The sequence below is a fragment of the Myodes glareolus genome, chromosome 7, assembly GCF_982192425.1.
Source record: "Myodes glareolus chromosome 7, mMyoGla1.1, whole genome shotgun sequence".
Classification (NCBI taxonomy): domain Eukaryota; kingdom Metazoa; phylum Chordata; class Mammalia; order Rodentia; family Cricetidae; genus Myodes; species Myodes glareolus.
Window position 1 is genome coordinate 24,237,054 of NC_142032.1, and position 27,729 is coordinate 24,264,782.

The 27,729-nt window shown below is 44.5% G+C and overlaps 1 protein-coding gene and 1 long non-coding RNA gene across 5 annotated transcripts in view; one reads left to right on the forward strand and one right to left on the reverse strand.

The window, feature by feature from the left end:
- The window catches only part of Myof (myoferlin), a 147,917-nt gene that overhangs the window by 16,686 nt on the left and 103,502 nt on the right, over positions 1–27,729 (forward strand). For all 3 annotated transcript variants that reach the window (XM_087907939.1, XM_087907941.1, XM_087907940.1), the window contains exons 2-3: positions 4,461–4,516; positions 7,343–7,434. In XM_087907939.1, the coding sequence (XP_087764065.1) occupies positions 4,461–4,516; positions 7,343–7,434 (148 nt within the window). The remainder of the gene's footprint in view (positions 1–4,460; positions 4,517–7,342; positions 7,435–27,729) is intronic.
- Positions 18,601–27,117, reverse strand: LOC125403526 (uncharacterized). Of its 2 annotated transcripts, none has more exons than XR_015738349.1 (3): positions 26,274–27,117; positions 23,488–23,681; positions 18,601–19,499 (listed from the first exon to the last, which is right to left on the reverse strand). It is a non-coding gene; the product is annotated as an uncharacterized LOC125403526 (long non-coding RNA). The 2 variants fall into 2 exon arrangements; XR_007232983.3 differs by having other exon boundaries at positions 18,601–19,220; positions 26,274–27,111.

A 27,729-nucleotide genomic window follows, 5' to 3' on the forward strand; every position in this document is an offset into this window, starting at 1 on the left:
GAGCAGGAACCCAGGCTACTTTGGCCTGGGGTGTTCCTGTGTCTGTGTTATCAGCCGTCTCAGAAATGCACAAAGCTCCTTCTCTTCGCATAGCGGTTGCGGTTTGGCCCCAAAGCATTTTCCTTGAACTTGTTTGGCGACATCTTTCTGAAGCACTGGAGCAGCCAGGGTTGGGGTGAAAAAGTCAGGCATGCCTCCAGGAAGCTCCCCCCCCCCCCCTGGGTGGCTTGCTAGGACTGCCTTTAACTCCTGGTGACTGAGAACTGTCCCTTGCCCCACTACAGACGGCTCTGGCCTCCGGTTCTTGTGGGATTGCCCCATCCTTGTGGTTGTCAGGCTGACTGACAATCAGGACAGTCACTGTCCCGTGTACCAGTTGCCCTAGGTGGTCACTGAGATCTGAAATGGAGCCATGAAGGAGTTATTCAACTAGGGCTGTCCCTTGCTTCACTGAGCACTTCCTGTCCCTTGGGACTCTGGGGCCTGGGAATGTCCTAGGGAAGGCAAAACGGGGTGCTGCCCTGGTATCTTAATGAGAAACACTAATGGCTGCTGTTTGCTCAGTGCTGAGACTCAGCACTGTAAATCTGGTATTCATGTTCTCTTTTTTTTTAAATATTTATTCATTTATTATGCATTCAATATCTGCCTACATGTGTGCCTGCAGGCCAGAGAGGGCACCAGATCTCATTACAGATGGTTGTGATCCACCATATGGTTGCTGGGAATTGAACTCAAGACCTTTGGAAGAGCAGGCAATGCTCTTAACCACTGAGCCATCTCTCCAGCCCCCTCATGCTCTCTTTTAATCTCTGAGGCAACCCTACTCATGACACTTAGGCACACCTGAGAAGTTCAATCACACAAATCACGGAGAAGCTACTCACTAACAAGCACTCTGTGGGCACCTGCATAACAGTAGTAATACAGTATAGTTCTGACCTTCAAGGAGGCCTATTCTTTTCTTTTAAAAGGTATTTTAAGGGTTATTTTTTCCTTTTTTTGAAAAAAGTTTATTCTTCTCAGCCAGGTGGTGATGGTGCAGGCCTTTAATCCCAGCACTCAGGAGGCAGACAGGTGGAGATCTGTGACTTCGAGGCTAGCCTGGTCTACAGAGAGAGTTCTAAGAACAGGCTTCAAAGCTATAGAGAAACCCTGTCTTGAAAAACAACAACAAAAATTTATTCTTCTCTTATAAAATACATCCTAAGTTCATCTTTCCCTCCCTCCACTCCTCCCCAACCTCCCGTATAGGACTCATATTCTTTAAGATTGATTTTTATTATTTGTATGCATCTGTGTGTGTGCATGTGTGTGTGTGTATCTGTGTCTGTACACATGAATGCGAGTGTCTGCAGAGGCTGGAAGTGTTAGGTCCCCTGAGAACTGGAGGTAAGTATGGTTGTGTGCTGTCCAACGTGGGCGCTGAGAATGAAGCTCAGGTTCTCTACAAGAGCCCTCAGTGCTCTTAACTGATGAGCTGTCTTTCCAGGGCCGAGGCTCCAGAATGAATGTAAAGACAAAAGAGCCAAGCACCAGCGTCCTTTTCTCTCTGCCTCCCGACAGCAGGAGCAGTGTGACCAACCCCCCTCTGGCTCTGGCTGCCGTGATAGACTGTCTCCGGACTGTACCCCAAAATGAACTTTTTAGTTGCTTTTGTCACAGCCACAAAAGAGTAACCAATAGAGAGAGTAAATCTCTGTTCAACCGATTGTAAAATGTCAACTCTACCTGCGCATCCCAGCTGGTCTCTGTGCACAGCTAAAGCAGGCTGGTCAGCCTCGAGTTCTCTCTCAGGCCTCATCTGCAGGGTCTGTCCTGGATTCATTCCTGTGGCCCTGATATAATAGCCTGACAAACTCTACACAGAGGAGAAAGGGCGTGTTATAGATTACGGTTCCAGGTTGCTGTCCATTGTTAAGTATGGTGACAGGAACTTGAAGCAGCTAGTCACAACACATCCACAATCAAAGGCCTCAAGAAGTTAATGCTGCCGACTTGCTTGCTTTCTCTACTTTATACACTTCAGAACATCGTACCTAGGGAAAACTTCCAGATGTCTTGGTCTTCACATATCAGTGAGTTTAATAGGCGAGTCCCCCACAGGCACTCCCACAACCCAAGCCAATATACACATTCCCTTGATACTCTTCCTGGGTGATTCCTGGCCATGTCAAGTTGAGTCAACCATCACAGTGCAAACGGCAAGTGGCCAGCAAAGGAATTATCCTGTGAAAACAGACAGGGGTGTCTGGGTCTCTGGCACGGAGGCTGGCAGACCGCGTCAGCTTTCCAGAGCTGAGTCGGAGGCAGGCTCCACTAATCAGAAAACAGGAAACGCCCTGAAGAATGCCTTTAGCCGTGGTCCAGGGTGTTCTGCTTTTGCGACTGTTGTTTTGTTCTGCGATGAAAGTGCTCAGTTCCTTTCCAAAGGAAGGGACCGTTATCTTACTAACTGCAGAGGTGGCAGCCCACCGATGTAGGTGATGGGGAGATTGGAGAGGGCATTTCCGGTCATTTAATCTGACGTTCAGCGTCTGGCCCTCTGACCTTTGGTAGGAAGAAAAGAGGCAGAATACACTGAATGGAATAATTACCTGCCTGTGGCTACTGATAAGAATTTTTTTTTTTTTGGACTCAGACTAGGCCTGACTAGAGGCCTTCTTCCTAGCTCTGTGATCTTGGGTAGAGTTCGTGAAAGGAGCCTGTAGAAGCTCAGCAATACCTGGCTCTCGCTAAGCCCCCTGTCTCCACCCCAAGGCAACGCTTTTAGTATGTCTGTCATGTGACCAGCCTGGAATCTACTGGAAGTTCCAGGTGAATAGCTCCACCTGGTCTGTGGTCAGCCAGCTTCTGTTTAGCTTCACTGAGTAGCCATTGTTCTCAACATCTGCTCAGCGGCATGTGTTGGATGTTTTGGGGATAACTTGGTTTTCCTCGTTGGGTTGTGAACTTCTGAAAGTTCTTAAGGCTGGATTCTAAAATCCTCTTTCCTTTATCGCTTATATCAGTTAAATGAAATGGTGTGGAATTCAAGGCTCTCGTTGTGTCTGGCTATAACCTTTCTATACAGCCCCAAGCTCCTTTGCTTCCAGCCAGCTGACATCATCTTTCTTCCTCTGAATTTTCCGTTTCTGTAGCCCTCGGATGGTAACTGAAGTCATCCTGCCCTCCTCCGTGACCTCTGGGCACACCCCCAGTAGGCCACCTGAGGGTCACCTATTTTCTCAGTGTCCAGTTCAACGCCTGGCAAGTGCTATTTTTAAAAAGTCATTTCTGGGTGGAGGAATGAAGGAGTAGGTTAATGTCTGTGGGAGACCTCACTTGGAGAATCGTTGCTGTGAGGCGCCTTGGCCTGAGCTGACTGGTCATTTCTCCCATGATTTCTCTTCCTCTAGGAGGGAAGCTTAGGAAAGAAAGCCAGTTGGACCATGTGAGGCCCACTCAAGTGGAAAAGTTAATGTTTAGCAGAGCGAGGTTCCTGACTCACAGTATTGCTGTGCTGAGGTCTTGGAAGAATGAGGTGGTTAGGCCCTCAGCCGGCTGTGTGCTGGGAGCAGAAGTGATGTGGCAAGTGACTGAACAAAACCCACCTCCCCCACATTCCTCAGCGGCAGGGCAAAAGCAATGGTTAGGCGCAACTTCAGAGTGTGGCTGCCAAGGCACCCTGCCTAGGTTCAAATCAGAACCACACCACTTAGTGACTGGTGACTGATATGTAATTAGCCTCATTTTCCTTAGCTGTGAAGGGAGGTATGACAAAAGTAATAGTAAAAAATACACTGTTTCCAAGGAGATGAGATGATACTTTTAATGTATATGGTGCTCAGAGGCAAGCATTTATCTTGGTAAGTTTTGGAGGATAGACACAGGAGCCCAAGAAAACTCAAGGCTAGATTTACCCATTTTCTCATTAAGGCACAGACACAGAGAAAAAAAAGATCTTAGGTCTCAAAAGGTGGTCCAGTAGTGAAGGGAACCTCCAAATCTTCCACTGGTCATCAACAAAACTGCTTTCTGGATGAGTGTGTGGATGAGGCTTTGGGAGAGAGCCCAGCTTAACTGCTAAGCCATGATGTTGTCTTATCAACTTTGGAGCAGTGAGGGCTTCAAGGTTGAAATCTCTGGCCCCACTGCCAACTGTGAGCTCATTGTATCACATTCCATCCTCAGTGTGTTCATCTGTAAAATGGCCATCCTAGTGTCTCAAAGGTCAGTCAGTCCCTTGGGTTCTTTCCACAACAAAGTGGAAACACCAGTTAGGAGGCCTGAGTGAGAGAGGTGGAGCTGAATCCTTATTCCTTGGAAGCTGACTCAGGTGCACCCCACAGCTGTCAGACAAAGGAGTAAACGGTGGCATGAGAGACTCTGGGGAATGGTTTTTAGGGGCGCCAACTAGATGGTACACGATCTTGAATTATTTCTAGGTAATTGAGTCTCTTACTTTTTTGTGTTTTCAGATGAGAAGAAGAAAACAAAGAAAGTTGATAATGAACTCAACCCGGTCTGGAATGAGGTGACTGCATTGCTTTTTTTCAACTCTCTTTTAAAGGATAAGTTTTGTCCAGTTGTCCCCTCTTTGGGTTGGAGGCTAATGCTCTTCTTTGGAAGAAAATCTCTATGTGACACCCCAGCAATGGCCTGACTTGTGCCATTTCCTGAACACCAGAGGTGTGCGTACAGTGCCTGCCCAGGAGGGAGGGGTCCTAGCCTAGTCCACTAGCTTGACCTATGACCCCATCCACTTCTTTAGCACAACAGTGAACACTAGAACACCTCCAGTCTTGGAGAGCTCCTTGTAAAACCATGTGTGCATGCCATTTATTAAAAGACAAGCCCTTAATACTTGATATTTCAAGTATCTAGCTGAGTGATGGCATTTACTGACTTCTGGGACAAAAGCAAAGTTCTCTAATAGAAATCATAGGACTTCAGGTCTTAGTTAGAGTTTCTGTTACTATGATAAAACATCATGATCAAAAGCAACTAGGGAGGAAAGGGTTTATCTCTTTCAGCTTGTAGCTTCCATCAGAAAAGTCAGGACAGGAACTCAAGCAGGGCAGGAGCCTGGAAATAGGAACTAGCAAAGACCACAGAGGAATGATTCTTCTCACCTGCTCTTCATGGCTTGCTTAACTTTGTTTCTTATAGCACCCAAGACCAGCAGCCCAAGGGTGGCACACAGTGAGGGGGCCCTCCCACATCAACCACCAGTCTAGAAAGCACACCACAGGCTTACCTGTAGGCCAGTCTGGTGGGGACATTTTCTCAATTGAGGTTCCCTCTTCCAAAATTACTCTGGCATAGCTGGGCATAATGGTGTACACCTTTAATCCCAGCACTTAGGAGACAGAGGCAGGTGAATCTCTGTGAGTTCAAGACCAGCCTGATCTATCTAAATAGTCAGTTCCAGGACATTCAGGTCTATAGAGAGAGACTCCCTCTTTCTCTCCCTCTCTCTCAAAACAAAAAAAAAACTACTTAAAAAACCAAAAACAAATAGACTCTCACTTGTGTCATGTTGACATTAAACTAACTAACCTAGCATTGCAAAAAGAAGTTAGACTTAACTCTCTAGAAGAGCAGTTCTCAACCTGTGAGTTGTGACCCACATAGGGACCAAATAGCAGACATCCTGCATATCAGATATTTACATTATAATTCATAAAAGTAGCAAAACTACAATTACGAAGTAGCAATGAAGATAATTTTATGGTTGGGAATCACACGAGAAACTGCATTAAGGGTCACAGCATTAAGAAGGTTGAGAACCACCGCTATAGAAACAAATAGTTAACTTCTACATGTATGAATAGTTGCTTTCTCAATGAACAAATTTGATGCCTGAAATACTGTTATGCATCATAAATTAATGACTTCCTATGCTATTTCTTCTTACTATCACATCCCAAGTGTGTATTATTATCATTCAACTCAGAAGTATTTTCATGGCTATGTAATATTCTGCTGAAGAGAAACCATGTAGCTTATTTACACCCTGACACACACTGTTGACTTTGCATTTATTTTATAAGTGGCTCAGAGTTTAGTGTTTTTAGAGACAGACGAAACGTTTCATTTTTCCCACAGAGTAGGATTTTCCAAGTCTGACTAATTTTTTGATGACCAGTCCCATTGTTTCTTTCAAAAGCCGGGCTAAACCTTCCTAGACCAGAGCAATGTCTTTGTTGTTGCTCCTGAATCATCAGCGGGAGATTTCCCTTTCACCAACCCAAATTCTTCCCTCTGCCAACTGCTTTTAATAAGTCTAAATATAAGGACCATATCTGGGCATCAGTGAGGTGAAGTTGTGAAGCCTTTTGAAGCCTCTGTGGGAAACCCTGCTGGTATGCAGGCTGTGAGGAAGTCTACCCTCTGTAACTCACAACACAATCCCTGGACCTTCAGACCTGTGAGAGCAAGAAGCCCCTGGTACCTTGTGCGCGCCTAGCACCTGGCACAGAGCTCCAAGGATAAAACAAGGCAAAACCATATTTGTATGCTTTCATTGCTTCTGAGTTGTATCAATCTGACATGAGTCTTAATCCACATGACCCAAGGAGAAAGGTTTGTTTTCATGTGTGGTCATTATCCACCTTAACTCCATTTTGTTTCCAAAGTGTTTCCCCCATTCACTTTGCAAATGTAGTGAACAAGTAAGTATCTTACCTGCTGTTTTGTGGCTGAACCCAAACCTCAGTGAAATGCTAGCCCCACACTCCTTGGGATTGGTGGGTGTATTCTCAATTCTCAGAGGGACTGTGAGACAAACTTCTTTTATCCTAAAGTCATTACAAAGAGGCTCAAATTGCTCACTTTGAATAATCAGTTGATTATCTAGTCAATCAAAGGCATTCATGGTGTGTTGTTAATACTTTTGCATCTATTATTAGAAAGTAAGTTACTGAATTAAAGTGAGAAGCTGAAGGGAAAGAAACAACTGTATAAATCACAGCCCTGACCACAATGGGGCTTACAGTAAAGAGCTAATGAGTCTTAGAAGATGGGTTTCTGGCTTATTCATTACTCAATAATAATGCCTAAAAGAGCAGGGTTTAAAAATAACCATTAAAGGAAGTATTTTCTCAACAGTTTTGGTAGGCGTTAAGTTCATTTTCTGACCATGAGTCAGAGGTTTGGTGACCCAGCTATAGCCCTAAGATCTAGAAAATGAGAAGCCAGGAGTGGCCCACACATTCCCTGAATCTCTATCTAGTCTGCCTTTTCACCACCCAAACTATAGAACTTAGTAACTCAAAAGATTGTTAGTGAGGATTACTGCCCAGTATATCTTATATTCTGTTTAACGGCCTTCTTGTTTCCATAACCTTTCTGTGAACAGATCTTGGAATTTGACTTGAAAGGGATACCACTGGACTCCTCGTCTTCCCTTGTGGTTGTTGTCAAAGATTTTGAGACAATTGGACAAAACAAGTAAGTTACTTCCAGAGACTATATCATTTTACATATTGTGGTACTTTGAATAATTGGCCCCCATAATTTCATAGGGAGTGGCACTACTAGGAGGCGTGGCTTTGTTGAAGTGGGCATGGCCTTATAGCAGGGAGTGTATCACTGTGGGAGCAAGCTTTGAGGTTTTCTATGCTCAGGATACCGCCCAGTGGCTCAGTTGATTTCCTGTTGCTTACAAGATGTAACACCCACTCTCAGCTCCAGCACCACATCTGCCTGCACACTGCCATGCTCCCCATCATGATGATAATGGACTGAACCTTTGAAACTCTAAGCAAGCCACCCCAATTAAATGTTTGCTTTATAGCAGTTGCCATGATCATAATGTCTTTTCACAACAAAAAAGAAAGAAAGAAAAATCACGTCATGGAAGCTGTAGTGTGACACAGTAACACAATATACCCTTTGTCCATATATCATTACTTACAAGTGTTCATTGAAGTCATTGGTTTATTTTGAGGTCTCTGGTTTCTGCTATACTATTGATACTGGGATCTGACTGGGACTCCTCTTAGTTATTTTGTTGTTGCCCTGTGTCGTGGAGATCCTGCAGCTTTAGGTCTGCAGGACCAGCCCATTCATAAGCTCCAGCAGATCACAGATGGGGTGGATATTGAGGTGGGCCAACTCATAGCCCTGGTTCTGGAACTAGGTGGTTGCAGGGTTGTTCAGGTCACCAGCTCTCCTCCATCCTCACCACTAGGGTGAGCTCTCCAACACTGCCCTAGTTAGTTCACCCTAAACAACAAGGAGCAAAGGGTATGGCCAGTTCTCCTGCTTTCAAGCCCTCAGGGCAGGCTCACCCACACCAGCTCTACTGTGTTGCCCAGGCAAGGTGCAGGACTGGCTCTCCTGAATGCTGTAGCTGGTAAGGGGAAAGAACAGCTCTCTTGCTCTCATGACCTCAGGGCCAGCTCTCCCATTTGCCACAATAACACACAGACACACACAGACACACACACACACAGACACACACACACACACACACACACGACATCTCTCCCTCATCCACTATGGTGTGGGGGATGGGACCAGGCCTCCCCCAATCACATTCTTACTCCCACCCCAACAACAGGGTCAACTCTACTGTACTGCCCAGGCGAGGTGCAGGGCCTGCTCTCCTGTGTAAATGGATACTGTTCGTTCATTTTCCCATTTCCCAGATCCAAATAATCACACAGAAACTGTATTAATCACAACACTGCTTGGCCTATTAGCTCAGGCTTCTTATTAACTATCTCTTACATTTTAAATTAACCCATTTCTGTTAATCTGTGTTTTGGTAAGGCTTACTGGTAAGGGTCCAGCATCTGTCTCCTTCAGCAGCTACATGGCATCTCCCTGATTTTATCTGCTCTGTTTATCTCTGTTCTGATTTCCTGCCTGGCTTTGCTCTGTTAAGCCATTGACTGAAATAGCTTTATTCATCAACCAATAAAAGCAACACATATACAGAAGGACATCCCACATAATTTCCTCTTTTCTGTCTAAATAAAAAGGAAGGTTTTAACTTTAAAATTGTAAAATTACATATAACAAAACAGGTATCAAGCAAGAATTACAGTTACAATATTTAGTCTATTTGTATCTGGCAAAATTGAAGAAAATATTCTATCATCTATTTTATCTTTGTAAGTCTAAAGTTTCACATCTAATTTATATTTTATTATAACTAAGAAAAACTTTAAATATCTGTCTTCAACTCTTCAAAGACCAAAGAAGGATATAATATTACCTAAGTAAACAGGAGGTGCATTGTAAGCAACTTCCAAAGTTCTAGAATTGACAGAGACATCTTACTGCCTGGACAGTCAGCCAAAGTTCTGTAACATCTTCAACCTACAGGCCCATATTATCCAGCAGACTTTTCCATGAAGCAGGAAATTTGAAGATCTGTTCTGCCTTATAATGGCAAAGTTCATCAGTTGCTTTTTTATGTTTCCTTCAGAAAGTCTGGCAGACTCTTTAATGAAACAGGAACGCTGAAAGACTGTCTCACCTTCTTTAGGCAAGTTCAGCAGTCATTTTTCTGGGTCCTGAATGTCCAGATTATATAGCATACCATCAAGCAGTCCAGGCAAGAACAGTTTCTTGCCCAAATGTCTAGCTTTGTCACATCGAAGGTAAATTCTATAACAAGTTTCTTCAATACCCATCAACTCTCTGAAGTAATTGGTGCTGCCAGAAGCAGACATGTCTCACTGTAGAGAAAAGTCTAAGTTCTTAAAATATTTTAAATGCTATGTTCTATAGGTCTTTAAAATGTTTGAAGAATACCTATCCATCTGAAATATATCTCTGTATATTGAGAAAGTCTAACTAAAATGACTACAATTTGACTATTATAGATGACTATTAATCTGTATTTCTTAACTATACATTAGATTTTCAAACTGGCTGTACAAACACAATACCTTAAACAAATGTGGAAATATATATACACAGTATAACATAATCAATCTTAAATATGCATCAATAGACCTAGATCCATACCAATGCAAAGTATTTATCTCTATATCATAACCTCCTTTTTCCCCTAGAAATTGACTGTGATCATTAATTACCTATAATCAACCCTTTTAAAGTGAAAATTATAAACAATCATTTTGGGAATTTGGGTTTCCTGCTATTGTTGGACTAAGTATTTTTAGGCTTCACAGAGACCTTTCAGGTGGTCTTGTTCCATCAAATCACATTAGTCTGGAAGGGATTCACAGGTTTTCGTCTTCTGTGGAAACAAAAGCAGAACCTTTTCTCCAAAGTAATTTATTTTTAGACCCAAATTTTGAAATCAAAATACCTTTATGTTGGTTTAACTTAGCAACCCCCTCTAATGTCTCTCTGCAGTCAAAAGACTCAAAGAAAATACAATAATATATATAATCCAGACTCTCTGTGTATTTCTCATCTTTACATGGCTTATTTTTCTTTACTCCTTTAATCTATGACTGTCTGTACTCTTTGTTACTTTTACTGCCTCTTTAAAGACTTTGTTTTATTTTTTAAAGCTATTTATTTTTTTTATAACTGTCTATATCCTTTTTCCTCTCTCTCCCAAACCTATGCACACACATTAAACACCCTGTGTCTTGTTTAGAGGTCTTTTATGTCTGAATCTGTCCTATTGTGTATCTGAAACCTTTTTCTAACCAGGAGAACTTTTCTTTTTAATTGCTATGTGGTGTGGCTAGAACCAATTCCGTGGCCCTGCCTATTTATTCTGCCTAGTCCAACATGGTGGAGGCATGTTCACCGCTTCTGTGAGCCATGCACAGCACCCCAACTCCATAGATGCAGCGGGTCTCTGTCACCATTAAGCAATTTGTAACATGCTGCTCATAGACCCCATTTAAGCGCAGGACCTCCTGAAACAGAGCCAGATTTTGTTCTGTCAGCGCAAACCAGGAAGTCATGCAATTTTGCTGTTTATGCTGAGTCAGGAAGCCTTCTCTTAAAGAAGCTGCACCTCTGCTCGCCACCGGCAACCAGAGCCTATCTGAAAAAAAAAATGTGGCTACTAAGAAGCTGTGCTTAACTCTGTTCTTTTGTATCCAGAATTCTTTCCCAAGCTCTCTTAGTTTTTATGTGGATGTAGTTGCCCCACGTTGGGTGCTGTTTTGTAAATGGAGACCGCTTGTTTATTTGATGGAGACTGCTCGTTTGTTTCCAGGCTGCCCAGACCCAAATAATCACACAGAAGCTCTATTAATTATAACAGTGCTTGGCCTATTAGTTCAGGCTTCTTATTGACTAACTCTTACATCTTAAATTAACCCATTTCTATCAATCTGTGTATTGGCATGAGGCTGTGGCTTACAGGGTAAGGTTCTGGTGTCTTCCTCTGGCAACCACATGGCATCTCCCTGATCCCATCTGCTTTCTCTATCTCTGTTCTGATTTCCTGCCTGGCTTTATTCTGCTAAGCCATTGGCTGAAAGAAGCTTTATTCATCAACCAATAAAAGCAGCACATATACAGAAGGACATCCTGCATCACTCCTGAGTGCTATAGCTGAACCATTGTCTCTCTTTCACCAATACTCCACCATATATTTGCTTATCACAACAGGGCTCTTGTGGCACCAGACAGGCCCACGTTTTCTCCTTGAAGGTGGCCACCCTGGACAGATGTGTGAGTCTCCTCCCACTCCCACTGGGTCTTTTTGCTTTTTACTCGTTTGTTTTTCTGGAAAGGATTTCTCTGTGTAACCTTGGCTGTTCTGAAATTTACTATGTAGGCCAGGCTGTCCCCAGACTCAGAGATCCTCCTGCCTCTGCCTCCCAGGTACTAGAATTAAAGGTGTGTGCCTGGCCCCTGATCAGTATTTTTTTTATTTTTATGGTTTATTTAACTTTATTTTATGTGCATTGGTGTGAAGGTGTCAGATCCCCCGGAACTGGATTTTCAGACAGTTGTGAGCTGCCATGTGGGTGCTGGGAATTGAACCCGGGTCCTCTGGAAGAGCAGTCAGTGCTCTTAACCGCTGAGCCATCTCTCCAGTCCCTACCCCCCCCCCATCAGTATTAATGACCTCATTTCACTTTAAAAATTTTTTTTTGAGACAGGGTCTCTTCCTGAATCTGGGACTAGCTGGCAAATACACATCTCATTCAAACTCAACCCCCTGCTGCTTTTCTGTGCAGGCATCTCATTCATCAGACCTAAATCAGACCGCCCGTTTTACTTACTGCCTTTTGAGTTTCCAACGCGGTGGGGGGCGGGAGGCTCTTGGTACCCACGAGACACTGAAGCATGTCCTCTAGATTAAGCGTCTCAAGTACAGCTAGCTCCACAAGGCAGGATGGAATCCCTCTCATTCCCAGAGCATGGCATTGATCTGAAAGACTCAGAACCCAGTCTTGGGTTCGTAACTCAGAGTAATGGAATCCTTTGATGAGTCCATAACTCATGGGAAGGTAGATTATTCTCAGCCATGATTATAAGGTGTCATTGTTTATCAGGTGTATTCCTACATTAAAAACATATTTGGAAGAAAAAGAGATCCCAATGTTCAATTCCACATGAGTCATAAGAAACACCTTGACTTTCAGTGTGAGTGCATTTAAAAATGTAAGACCTACCTCAAGCACATTTGGCACAATCAGAAGGCTGCAGTGAGAGGAATTAGGAATTTGAGAACAAGACCACGTGCTCTGGTTTGCTCGGCTCTCTCCCAGCACAGTGATCACTAATGCCTGTTTTGCTATCGGTAGGGACTTGGCTTAGACAGTAAATTCTATGATCAACATAATATGTTGGGATCTTATGCTCAATGGTATCAGGGAGTCTTGACAGACATCTACTCCCCAGATAGAGCTTTGTGTGTGTGTGTGTGTGTGTGTGTGTGTGTGAGTGATGCACTCTTAGTTTGAAAATATTTGGCAATCAGAGGCTGACATTGAAATGTCTTCCTCAATTGTTTCTCCATTATGATGATGATGATGATGATTTGAGGCAGTGTCTCTCACTAAATCTGGGACTTTCTGGTTAGACAAGGCTAGCTGGCCAGTGAGCCCCAGGATCCACTTGTCTCTGATCCCCAGTATCAGAGTTACATTACCATCAAACCTGGGTTTTTATGTGGGTGCTAGTGATCCACACTCATGCTCATGTACCCTGCCCTGACCCATTGACCATCTTTCCAAACCCACTTTATTGTTAGCCTTTTAAAATGTGCTCCAGCACGCATGCCCCTGCGACAATAACAGCTTTTTAAATTATATAAATTTGTTCTAGAATGTTCTGGTCCTATTCCCTTTCTTAGACTGAAAAGCAATGTGCACTGGAATTTATGCTACAACAATGTAATGTTTTGTTTGTTTGTTTGTTTGTTTTGGAGATGGGGTTTCATGTAACCCAAACTGATCTCAAACCTGAGGAGATGACCTTGAACTTCAGGTTCTCTTGCTTATACTTCCCAAGTGCTGGGATTCCAGGGGTGCACTACCGCACCCAGCTCCAATCTAGCCTTTTAAGGTTGTTGCATATCTTAGTTCTGAACCATTATATAAAGTCATCTTCCCCCTCAACCTCCAGAAGAGAGTTTTAGTTCCCATAATCCAAAGTTCTGGGGAAGTGGTTAGGAGAGCCCCAGAGTAGCCTCCGACTGTCACTAGCAGTATGGACGCCCTTCTCTTCCTCTCTCTGCAAATGAGGGTGCTGTCACTCTTCCAGACAAGCCCCCTCCACTAGGAAGAGTTAGAGCGTGCACATGCGCACTAGCATTTTCTAGTGGTTACATTAGCAAAATGAAAATGAAGCCAGAGAGAGGATCCTACTTTTTAATCCAAGATGGCGTGATCTCAGGGTGGGATCAGTCTGCCTGAAATCGTCCAGACAGCTCTTGCACAGACATGAAATCCACTCTACACGCTGTGTTTCTCACTCCAAGTACTGTGCCCATGCGTTTCTGGACAGAGTGCTTGTACAGTTTCTCTCTGAATCTCTACCTTCTTTTTTCTAGTCTGAAAAGAGGAAATATCGATGGGTTCTGTTCTAAGAGGACCCACCTAAATTTGGGGATTCTGCACATCTTTCTTAGATACAGGTTTTTATAGACAACTATTTATCGCAGGGATTGAGGAGGGCAAGCTATGTCGCCATACGAGGTCTAAGGACAGCTTTCGATCGTTGGCTCTTTCCTTCTACCGTGTAGATACCAGGGATCTGATTCCAGTAGTCAGGCTTAGCAGCAAGAGCCTCCGTCTGCTGAGCCTCCTCTTCTTGTTTTGTTTTGTTGTGATGCGATCCCATGTAGTCCCTGTTAGCCTTTAACCCCCCCAGTAACCAAGGTCGATGGTCAAGTTCTGATCCTTCTACCCCTGCCTCCCAAGTGCTAGCATTACAGGCATGCACCACCATGCCCAGTTTTATACGAGGCTAGGGAGTGAACTCATGCATGCCGTGCAAACACTCTACCGCCTGAACTATAGCTTCAGACTGTGGCTGAGATAGGCTACTCTTATTTCTGGATATTAAGAACAAACATGAATAAGTTCACTATGAGACCACACAAAACCCATGTTCACTACACAGACCACACGACACTCATGTTCACTATACAGACCACACAAAACCCATGTTCACTATACAAGACCACACAGAACCCATGTTCACTATACAGACCACACGACACCCATGTTCACTATACAGACCACACGAAACCCGTGTTCACTATACAGACCACACAGAACCCATGTTCACTATACAGAGCACACGAAATCCGTGTTCACTATACAGAGCACACGAAACCCATGTTCACTATACAGACCACACAGAGCCCATGTTCACTATACAGAGCACACGAAATCCGTGTTCACTATACAGACCACACGAAACCCATGTTCACTATACAGAGCACACGAAATCCGTGTTCACTATACAGACCACACGAAACCCATGTTCACTATACAGACCACACAGAGCCCATGTTCACTATACAGAGCACACAAAATCCGTGTTTACTATACAGACCACACGAAACCCATGTTCACTATGCAGACCATACAAAACCCATGTTCACTATACAGACCACACGAAACCCATGTTCACTATACAGACCACACAGAACCCATGTTCACTATACAGAGCACACGAAATCCGTGTTCACTATACAGACCACACGAAACCCATGTTCACTATACAGACCACACGAAACCCATGTTCACTATACAGACCACACAGAACCCATGTTCACTATACAGACCACACAGAACCCATGTTCACTATACAGATCACACAATACCCATGTTCACTATAAAGATCACATGAAACCCATGTACACTATGCAGACCAGATGAGCAGAAATAGGTCAGTTCTAGGCAATACAATAATCTGGTCCTCAACAGTCTTTTGTCTCTTCCTCCCCCCTTTCCTCCTAGTGACTGAGGTACCCAATGTCCTTGATTTCCAGGGATCCCACAGGGTGCCCACCAGCCTGTCCTTCTGACTGTACCCTGTATTCTCTGCCAGTTCTTTTCTCCCGAGACTGTCACCTGGCTTGCTGCTCCAAGGTCTTCACGGTTTCACATTAGGTGCTGTCTGGAAACCTCAGCTGAGGGATGGTGTATGGGTGCCAGGAGCTCACGGGTTATCTTGGTTACAACTGTTGTGATGAAACACCATAACCAAAGGTAACTTGGGGAGGAAAGGGTTTATTTCACACTCAGTTCCTTTTAACAGTTCATCTTCAAAAGCAGTGAGAGCAGGAACTCACGCAGGAGCTGAGGCAGAGGCCGGGGAGGGGTGCTGCTTCCTGGCTTGCTGACCATTGCTTGCTCAGCCTGCTTTCTTACAGAACCCGGGAAGTCAGGATAGCCCCATCCACAATGGACTGGGCCCTCTCCCATCAATCACTAATTAGGAAAATGCCCTACTAGAGGCTGGAGAGATGGCTCAGAGGTTAAGAACACTGTCTGCTCTTCCAGAGGTCCTGAGTTCAGTTCCCAGCCAACATGTGAGACGGCTCACAACCATCTGTAATCCGATCTGGTGCCCTCTTCTGACCTATACGAACACATGCGGGCAGAACACTGTATACATAATAAATTAATAAATCTAAAAAAGAAAAGAAAAGAAAATGCCCTACAGCTAGATCTTACAGAGACATTTTTTTCCAGTTGAGGTTCTGTGGTTCTGCCTTTCCGATGACTCCAGCTTGTGTCACCAGTCAGCGCACAGGTTATCATCCCAGAAACACTAAGACCAGCTCACCTGAAAAACTTCCCCAAATTGGTCTTAGTCTGTACTGCTCCTTCATGGGGGCAGGTGTTTCTTCAGATGAGGTCAGCTCTCTGCCCTGAAGATATCTCTGTGTAGTTGCTTACAGTCTTGAAATTCTGGCCTGAGTTAGCTCAGCATGGAGCAGAGGATGTGTTTCCATCATCCCTGATTTATCCAACTAAGAGCAGGTCCAGGACCATGCACACCCTTGGCTCTCTAGACATTCTCATCAATCCAAAGATACATCTATGCCAGTCAAATAACCTGTACATTCTAAGAGGGAAAGCCATCTGGGAAAAAACTGTATGTTTGTACAAACTATCTGTATGTTTGGCTTTTTCCCTAGGGATTTGGCCTCAAGGATCTGCTGGCTGCCCAGGGAGGAATGGTTTTATCAGGGTGGGGCTGAAGGTTTTTCTGCCAGTTTGAGAATGTTCTCTGTGCTGACTTACCTGTTGCCATGGAGACTGGCAGTACAAATACAAGTTCCTACTTGGCTTCTGCTGTCCTATTGCTTAGGGCCTATCAGCAAACAGTGCTAGGCAGCCTGGGGTGGCCTGTGTGAGGCTGCCACACCTACAGGGATTAGTCAGACAGTCCCAGCATGCTCTGCATTGGCTCAGTGGCAGCAGGGATATTGCTCCAGGCTAGGAGCTAGTTGATTGCTCTATGCTGCCTCCAGCCTGCCTCTCTTCAGTCATCTGAACCGAATGAGGGCAGCAGAGAAGCCGAAAGCCTCCTGCTCATAGGAGGCGCATAAAGGGATATTTTTAGAAGTCCATTCTAAGATGCCAGATTTTTCCAGTTAAAAGATAACTGGACAAGCAGGGGCCTCACTTGGTAAGGACTTAGCAGAGACTGACGGCTAGCCCAGGATTCACAAAGAGGCACCCAGTGAGTCAGGGCCTCTTTCTTCAGAGTGGCTTGTTTAAGCTTACTCAGAAGGCTTGAGATGAAGTCAGGTTATTTTTATCCAGACTTAAAGTTTTGACATTTTTGTTACTCTGGAAGTCTCGGACCTGTTGGAACAAGATTATAGGTAGAACAACAGATTTGTCTTTGCTAAAATGGAAGCAATTTTTCTCCCCATTCTAAAAGAAGAGACAATCCCTTTTCAACAAAAATGTTAACCACTCTCAGTGTCAAGGGTATTAGTGCCTTTCCTGGGGTCCTCCTTTAAGAAGGCCTGTTTGTGCTGTTAGATAGAAAGTCTCTTGTGCTCACATACATCACTGGTCAAAATGTGGTCCAAGATAGTTCTGCATCTCATTTAATCTTCATACCAACCTTAGGAGCACAGAGGACAGTAGAGGAACTGTCTCCATCCACTGGAGTTCCTACAGAACAATGGTTCTTGGATGGATAGGAATGAGAGAGATTGCTAGGTCCTCAGATGCATGTATGTGCACACATACTCATTCAACAAAGAAGCCAAGGAGGAAACAGCACCCACTCTGCATGGGATGCTCTTTGCCTTACACTGCAAATGTAACATCTTGTCATGGGGTCCTTAGCAACTCTGATCACCAAACCATAGCACAGGAGCCAGGCCTCTCATTGCATCATTGCCCTGTCCTAGGCAGCTCTTAATGAGTATGGGAGTAAGATGGGAAAGCAGATATTAGGCTGGGTTTGTGCTAAAGCGCTCAGCATATGTGCTATCCCCATAACTGCTGTGTTTACCTTGGCATTTAGCTCCATCTTCAAGGCTCTTGTGTAAATTAGTCATTTATGTCATTCTGCTAGACTATAGGCTAGTTGTTTTGATCAGTGTTATAGCATATACAGTGTAACAATGCCCAGCATGCATGGGGTTCTCAATAAACGTTTGTTGAAGGAATGAGTGAGCAAGTATGTTCATGACACTCCTACATGGGTATCATTTAACAGTTACAGTTACCTTGTGGCTGTCATGCCAACCCACTAATGACAGGTCATTTGTGTAGAATCTCTCTACCTCAGCTCTCTGGAACAGTTCTCAGATAACTTGCTTTTGGCTACAAAAGGCTCAGGACAATTAAAACACAAGGGATACAAGTGTCCTCACAAGACCATCACCCTTTTAAAGAGATGTAGAACTGAAGATTGGGTTGATAAGAAGGCAAGAAAACAAGATAAACGTGATATTCTGGAGCCAGAATGAAGCCAATTAGAGATCCAGCCCTCAGTCACTAGGGAGTGGGCCTGTGGCAAGTTGTTTGTTGTTTCTCAGCATCTGGAGCCCCATCCTTAAAGTACCCATACTTTAGCAGTTCTGCTTTGGTGAAGCAGTATTACAGGGACCATATTTACCCTCCCACCAGACACAAGTGAAAACCTGTGCACAACACAGGTGGTGGTTGTAGTATAAAGGCCACTTGTTTGCTCCCAGCTGCTCAGCCCCTAAATAATCACACAGAAACTATATTATTTAAATCACTGCTTGGCCCATTGGCTGTTAGAGCCCATGTGGCTCCAACACAGATATTTATTTTCCCTAACTCGACTGATACGGAGGTGCAAGGAATAACCAGACATAGCTTACACCATTATTACGGAAAAGGGCATCTCAGGCTTCTTTCTAACAGTTGGCTCTAGCTTCTTATTGGCTAACTCTTACATCTTAATTTAACCCATCTCCATTAATCTGTGCATCAGTATGAGGTCGTGGCCTACTAGAAAAGTTTCAGTGCGTCTGTCTCCGGCGCCGGCTCCATGGCTTCTTCTGATTCCACCTCCTTTCTCCCAGCATTCAGTTTAGTTTTCCCCATCTAGCTCTACTCTACCCTATCAGGCCAAGACAGTTTCTTTATTAACCAATGGTATTCACAGCATACAGAGGGGAAATCCACATCAGGTGATAGTCTTCAGATATTAGATGTTTTTGACAGAGTGCCATGGTCCTGAGAAATGATGTGAGCCAACTGAGTACGCTCGTACAGTGTAGTGAGAGGGTCCCAGGCAGATTCTGGCTGTCACCCAGTGTCAGAGAGATGCATGTGGATTCTATAGATGCCCAGGGAGCTGTCGGGTCTAGAGGGGGAGACCTACAAAAGAGTGAGAGAGGGGGAATAGTGACGGACCTGGATGATATTGTTATAGATGTGACTAGGGGACCAGGCTGTGGCATTCCAGTCTATAGATTAAAGCAGAGGCGTGTGTAGGCAGTAGAGACAAGGGCATTATAAACAGGATCAAAATTGGCTGCTGGAGAATGAAAATGACAATGTCTGTGATACAATGACCATAATTAGCTCTGCAGGAACCTGTGTTTCCAGGGTTCTTTCCCCATTTGCATGTGTGTATGTATTTATGCAAAGCCGCCACTACACACACACACACACACACACACACACACACACACACACACAGAGGGAGGGAGAGAGAGAGAGAGAGAGAGAGAGAGAGAGAGAGAGAGAGAAGTTAGCAACAGTGCTGGAATGTTGGTCCCTGGGTAAGGCTCTGATTTGCTATACTGTGCATAAGAAGGAGGTGATGGAAAGCCTAGTTGTACACCAAGAAGGAAAACTACCAAGCTCTTGCATAAGAGACTGCAAAGAGCTCAGCTTCCTGATCCTGGGCTTAGCTGGGACTTTGTTTTGTCAGTCACGAGTTGGGTCACTCTTGAGGAACTCCTTCACCTTTACAGTGGGAACGCCAGTACTTCCTCAGTAGAGGCTAGCTAGGGCACATTTGATGTAATTAGAGAAGCGTTACTCCAACTTCCTGATGAACAATATAATTGCTGTTTTTGTGGGTTCACAGAAATCCAGGGATTGGGTTATAAATATTTCACATGTAGCTGCATTTAATCTTCGGAACAATTCAGTCAGACAGTCACATCCTCGCTTGACAAATGAGGGAAATGTGGCTCAAGAGGTTCAGCAAACCCTGAAGGTCACTTGGCTCCCTAAGTGGAAATGAATGGAGTTAACTGGGGAATGCTAAAATCCTCGTATACAGAGGCCAGAACTGTTCTTCCTCTGTGTGTGTGTGGCTGTGTACACACCTGCTCTGTGGGTGTTCTCCCTCTGTGTGTGTGGCTGTGTGCACACATGCTCTGTGGGTGAGAGTCAGGATGCAGCAATGAGTGTGAGAGGACAGCCCAGTAGGCATATGTCTGGAAGTGTGCATACATGGTTTGGGGGAGATATGAAATAGAAAATGAAAATGACAAATTTAAGTTGTGAAATATACCAACTTCCTGAGCAAAAGTGCTTTCCAATTGCAGAAAGCAAAAACTGTAGTTTGGAATGAAAAGAATTCTGTTCTGGGGCAAAGTGTGGTCTGGATTGTGAGAAGTTTTGGTTCTGTGGCATGTCAAAGACCTTGTCTCCTAGCTTTTAATCCTGATTTTCCTCGGAGCTTTGGCTTCCTCCTGAGAATGATGTGATTGTGCTGTCCTCTCCGGAGAGGGTTTGGTGAGAGGTCAGCAGCTGTGAGCTATACAGTTTTGCTTAAAAGAGAAAAACGTGGTGGTGGCGCACACCTTTAATCCCAGCACTTAGGAGGCAGAGGCAGGTAGATCTCTGTGAGTTCGAGGCCAGTCTGGTCTACAAAGTGAGTTCCAGGACAGCCAGGGCTAAACAGTGAAACCCTATTTTGAAAAGCTAAAAATAGACAAACAAACAAACAAACAAAAGGAGGGGGAGAAACTCTTAGGGAAAGTTTTCTTAAAAGGGAAAAGCTGGGAGTAGCCCTACCATACCAGCTGTGTGAAAAACCTGATCAGATACTGGGGGACTGTGGAGTGAAATCATCAGTTTTGATTAAAAACAAACAAACAAACAAAGCCTGTATTTTCAGCAGAGAAGCAGTATGAGAAGGAATGAGATACTCATGTTCCTAATGAATATCTCTGAATGTTGGAGAGGTCTCAGAAACATAGACAAACATGTCTGTGTATTTCTATAGTGTCCAGACTTATGGACTAATAGTAAAGCCATATAGTATGGTGGCTTTGTTGGCAACCATTTGCCAGATAATACCACTTCCCTTGATAGCTAGAACTGAGACAATCACAGATTCTTTTATTTCAACCTTAATTACTAATATGATCTCTTAGAGCACATTATGCATCACGCAATAAATGTTTGTTTTTTGTAAGTATGTATATATGCATGCATGCATGTTACATAATTCCAGAATGGCTACAAAGGGCTAAAGAGACAAGGCATTTCAGAGAAATTCTAGAGGTCAAAGCCAGAAACCCATGGAAATGTAAAGGAGACCTGCTGGACGTGAGACAGGAATCAAAGGAACCCAGCTGCAGGAGAGGCTGGGAAGCTGTTGGCTGCTGGCCATGGAGTCTGGCTGCAGGATTTCAGTGGAGCTGCAGCAGTGAGGCAAGAAGGGCCAGACCTGGCCTGGGCAGATGGCCAGCTGAGCAAATGAGTAGACAGCAGGTCCAGATGGGTGAGCAGATAGACAGGCAGATGACAATTCCAGTAGGTGGCATCAGTAGTGGGGACCCAGTGAAGCTGAGGGCCTTGGGCAGTGAGGAGTTCACTGGCCTATCCGTCCCTTGACCACATAGAAGGTGATCAGATGGATGGGTCACCATCACAGAGTTAGAAGTCCATCTCTTTTTGGGGTCTATAAGAGGGGGTTATATCATTCCTTGGTCTGGTGTGTCTTATAATTTCTTGGCCCTCGTTTTCTTACTGTGATTTTAATATGCTTACATGGTATCAATTAATGTAAGAAATTTTAATATGGCACCCTCTGTAGTCCTAGGAATAGGTTGTTTTTTGGTTAGTGCAGTGAAGGTGATGTCAGACGGATGGTGCCATTCACATGTCTACCCAGGGGCAGAGTTATCCTGCTTTCTCAAAATGGATTCAAAAGCTGCCTGTAAATGCAATCTCTTAAGGCAAACTGCAGCCTAAAGAAACTACTATTTTATATGAGTCAGTGCACAGCCCAAACTAATAAGAGACTGAACTACGGGGCCTGAGACATTGGGTCTCGCCTGAAGGGTCTGTACATTCCAGAGGAGGGGAGTGTGGATTGAGAAAGAAACAGACAAGAGACAACAGATACAATCAGGAGGGCATCCAGTGAGTACCATGTTCTGTCCTACGTTTGTTACTCAAAGTTCTTAAATACTCAAATCCAAAAGAAGGTAGGAAGGCAAAGACTTCTTTACCATGATACAAAGAAAAAACAATGTAGTCTCCTCCTCACATTTTCAAATATCAGGTAATCATTCCCTAGAACAAAATATCCTTTTTGTCTAGGTAAGACATCATGTAGCTCTACCTTAGGTCAAGCATCCTGTCATATAACTTTGAAGGAGCAAGAATAAGTCTGAACTCTCTGACCTTTAGTCAAGGTGGAATGGATTCCATTCTTAGGGTTCCCACAGTTCTTCCTTTTCAGTTTAATTATTAGTGCCTGTGCTTCTGCCACAGGACAGACAACTGTGCCTATCCTAGGTTATCTTCTTCTACTTTCCAGACTTACCCATCATTGGTGTACGCATTCCGTCACACAAGTTCTGTCTTAGGTTGACTGGAGGGCAAAAGATCTTACTCATCTTTGACTACCAACCTCTGTTTACAAAGGGCTAAGGGAGAGCGCACAGCTTGATGACACATCCATCTGAGCCAACTTTCCATTGAGAATTCACAAGTCACTATAATCATAGGCAAGCAGATAATGCCTATCAATGCACATGCTCCTATGGCTGCAGTACATCCTAATACTCCTCTCATATAAGTTCTGACCTTTCTCCAACCAGCAACATTTTCATAGTGAACAGAAGTGGTTACAAACATTAACAGGTCAATGCCATAATTATATTATAAACATTAACAATAAACACCCAATTGGTCAAATTACAACTCTGATGACTTTTGTTCTAATCAAAAGAAATGTTCTTGTGATGGGTGAGGTATGAGTTTTTATCCTCTCCTATAGTCTAATTGCACTGCTGCTATCAGCTTTCAAAGATATGTTTGAGCTGGTACAGTCCCTGAACGCCAAATATTAGCAACAAAATCTTTATTCTTCTTCTCCTCATCTACTGAAGATGGATCTTAGTCTCTCATCACCTACAAAATAGTGTTTGATTGCTTCAACAGGTTTCTTTTTCCCACAGAGGGGAAATTTCTGAGGTCTCAGTTCTCCAGGCCCCCTATTTCAACATCAGATGATGCACTACACTGGCAAAGTTAACATCTATGTCCCAAGTTATATTGCAGATGCAAGGCCAAACATTCAGTCAGCGTTTCTTGGCTGGATCTAGCGTAATAAAACTCACAGTGTTCTGGGAGGTTTGTGCAGCAGTTCTAGCAAGAAACTGGGACTCACCACCCACTGCTGTAATCTCCTGCCTTTCTCAGACTGCAGCATGATGACACTGGAGGGTCAGGAGCATCGGTTCAGCAGTTTCACTCCAGCTCCTCTGGGAGGGCCTCAGCAGCTACAGTGTTGTCAGGGCTCGTATTCCTCTGTTGCACACAGCATACCAAGTGTTCAGGGAGCCCTCAGACTTCATATTCTTCCTGTGGGAAAAACACAAACATGCCCTCAACCCCATAGTAAAACAGGGTTGGATCCTTTCTATAATCCAGTGTAAGGATGTTTCTATTTCGCTTTAGTGAAATTTGCTCTGGTGCCATCATGCCCAAATCTATCAGCAGATTGCTTTTGGGCATCCACATTCAAGACATTTAGAGTAAAAAGGGCATGATTCAATGCATTATGTGGTGACAGGGGGTATAACTCCCCCGTATTTATTTTTTGAAGTTGTGTTTTCAAGGAGTCATGGGCATGCTCCACAATTCCTGGTCCTCATGATTGTTCAACAAATGCTATTATTATTAACTTCTGAGCTTTTTCTCCAGGCACTTGCTTGTTTGAGACAGCCTTGCTATGTAGCCTGGGTTGACTTCAAACTTATGGCGATCTTTTTGTCTCAGATTCTAGAATTCTAGGATTGCAAGCATGGACTACTATACCCAACATTTTCTAAGAAATCTTACATTCATGCCTACCTACTCTGCCTCATGTCTTTTGAGATTTGGGCATGACATGGGTCTGGATCAGAGGTTTCTCTACGTATCCTTCTATGCTTTTCTTAGCTTCCTTCTCCAGAGTGTATCTGAACTAGTTAAAGATGATTTTTAAGTACTTTATAGATTGGGTTTGTTCATTTTATTTTTTAGGTTGGGTTTTTCTGTGCAACCCTTGCTATTCTGGAACTCACTCTGTAGACCAGACTGGCCTCAAACTAAGAGATCCACCTGCTTCTGTCTCCCAAGTGCTGGGATTAAAGGTGTGTGCCACCACCATCCAACTTTGTTATTATTCTTTTATCTCAGCATCATTAGATAAGATCTGTCATCCCCATATAAAGATACAAAATCTGGAGCCCCAAGAAATCATATAGGATATCTAGTACAAAGTTGAGTCCAAGTTACTTAAGTTTCTGTCTTCATAATCACTGTACTGTGCTGTCCCCTTGCCTTCTAAGGTCCACGTGTGAATGGATGAAGGAATGTGTTCATGAATGATTAAAAACTGATCTGATTCTGAAGTCCAGGGAATTAGACAGCCAGACTCTGGGAACTCCACTGACCTATTGCAGAGGGCAGAGAAAACAGAATTGGACAGGTAGAAAGAGAAAGGTATCAGGATATAGTTATTAATCACAATTATATTTATCTAATATGTGTGTGTGTGCATGCGCGTGACGCATGCCATAGTGCCTATGAGGAAGTCAGAGGACAACGTGCAGGGATCAGTGTTCTTCTTCTACCATATGGGTCCCAGGGATCAAATTCAGTCATCGTATTTGAAGGTAGCAGCCTTTACCTGCTGAACCATCTCACCTGCCTGAGTACAGTCATTTGTAAGAAATAATATTGAGGGTGTGGAGTTTGTGAAGAGTGCATGGAAGGCTGGCCCACAGCAGGTTTGGGAACATTGTGGAGGACCACTATGTCTGTGTTTTGTTTTTGGTTTTATTTTTAACTTCATGCTGTCTTTAAAAGGCCAAGAAGAAAATCTTGGAGTTGCAAAAAGGCCACTTGTTGGTTCCCAGCTGCTTGGCCCTGAAATAATCACTCAGAAACTAACTGTAAGCTTTCTCAGGATTTATGTGGATTTAGTCAACCACATTGGTACTATGACCTACTGTCATGGCTGTGTCCAAAAAAAACTGTTCTGGGCCACCTGTCCAGGAAGAATAACCAGGGCCATAGCCACAGGAACGGGATTACAGGATGGATGAACTTCAGTAGAGGGGAGAGATGGGGTTCAAGTCCTTACACAACATAGCCAAATGTGAACTTACAGTCAGGGGGTGGGGAGGGCTCAGTGGATGGAAAGTCTCTAAGAGGAAATGCCAGGGATAGGGGGTTCTGGCAAACCTCAGAGGATTCTTGCTGAAGGCAGGCCAGAGTGATCCCTTTGTCCCATGGGAGAGAGAGTCTGAAGGTTATTAAAGGGGCCATATCCGGGGTGGCCAACCTACTCAACCCAGAGGGGTCCCTTGCCAGATCTGAACCTGAGGGTGAAGCGTATACTCTGCCTAGAAGGGTCCTGGGAAAAAGTTGGGCTGTGTTAAGAGCCTTGGTTGGTTGGCCGCCCTGCTTCTCCTGCCAGTCTCTGGGGTTTCTCTGGGGGGTGGGGAGAAGATGACTGTTCCCTCCCCTATTCTTAGGACCCAGGAGGAACTTGAGGGACACAGGCCCAGAGGAGGGAGCAGTGTGGGGAAGTTATACAAGTCATACAGGTCCAGCCAAAATGATAAACTCAGGCAGCTGGAGTCTGGGCCTTTAAAGAACGGATTAGCAAAGTCTCTTCACATCTGCACAGGTCGCAAACTTTCTGTTCCCAGCCCATTTGCAGGCTATGATTCCTCCCAGAGGATGGCAGTCCTCTGGCTGTTTACAGTCCCTAGAGATGGCAGCAGTGAGTGTATGATTTATTCGCAAGCCTCCAGAGGATCTTTCCTTCCTTTGTGAAGGAATTTCCAGCAATCCTCATGGGCTGGGTCCGGGCTACCCAGAGAAGGGACCTGGTGTGCTGTGTATGTGAACACCCCCTCCCCCGCCCAGCTGAGGCCCTCAGCCAGCAGAGTTCTTACTCACCACAGAGGCATGTGGCTGTAAGTGTGGGCCCAGCCTGTGGGGAGAACATTTCCATTCCTCTTTTTAAAAAGCAGATGCGTATTTCCAGAGGCACCCAGCGATGGAGAGGTTCTTAAGTGACACCACGGAGCTAACCTGAGTGGCTTGACTTTCCGCTCCCTGCCCCAGGTCCCTGTCATGCATAGGCCTGACTGAGTTCTTCAGTCACAAACTGAATGGGGCGGTGACCTGAGTTTCCTGCAGTGTCCGATGCACCCGGAATTTGTTAGTTCCCCAAAGAGCTGCAGAGTCAAGTCCCAGGCATTTCTGGCACTGTAGTTTCCTTTTGGGACTGCGGCCCATCAGTTGTAATCTTGGGACAGTCCATAGGCGGCTCCTGGTTTTCTGGGGGAACGCAGGGCAAGGGGTCCCCATTGCCGGCACATCGTATCATCTTGGCCTATTTCCAGTATCGCATTAGTATCGAGGAGGAAAAGAATCCTTGGCTCGTTGTCACCTCCTTTAAAGGAAACCAGCTTATGGTCAGACTGAACCGTTCCTGTCCCCTCCTTGTGTAAGAGGCCAAGCTATCATTCCTCATGTTCTCATAGTTTTCTGTATCCAGGCAACGGCCCAGAAAACAGGCCTGGCTGGCTGTCCTGAGGGCTCTGCAGGACTGGCGGTAGGCAGTCTCCTTCAGTTCACAGGCAAAGGTCTCGGGAGCTACATTCCTTTACATCTCTCCTCAACTCAGGCTCACTGTGAAAGCGTCTTTGAGATTATCTTCTAAGGCTTTTACCAAAACACAGTCTTTCCACGCAGTCTCGCACGCATGCACGCACATGTTCACAGATACACACAACAACGCATGCACGTGCGCCCCCCACCCCCCCCACATCAAGTTTTCTTTGACATGCCCCCCAATAAAACCATCGGGATTTTATAACAAGAAAGTAAACCTTAGGAAATGGGGTTCAAGCTTTTTAAAAGCAGGACTTGAGTTTAGGGTTTATAATTGGCTGCTTTCACCTTCCTCCATCCCTGCCCGGTCATCTGATGCCGCCCTCTCCTCGGGAAGGAAACCCAGCAGACTGAGTCAGAACAGGTTCTGAACCACTGAGCAGCATAAAAAGATTAACAGATGGGCTTTGTGTGTACGCAAGCCTGTTCTTTCCAGCTAGCCACAAGTCCCACTGTCTGCCATGGTATCGTGTAACTTCACTGCATTTTATGGTTCTCTTCTGACTTCATCTTTGCCCCTACGCCATGTGTGAATTAGTTTTGATCTGTGACATTAGAGAGCAGTAATTTGGAAGGCAGAAACCCTGCCTTTCATTATGAAGTTTCCAAAAGAATTCTAAGAGATTTTAAACACACACACACACACACACACACACACACACACACACACACACACACACCAAAAAGTGGCAAAGTAAGAAAACAGGTATTTAACATGCAGTAGTTTCCTAAGTAG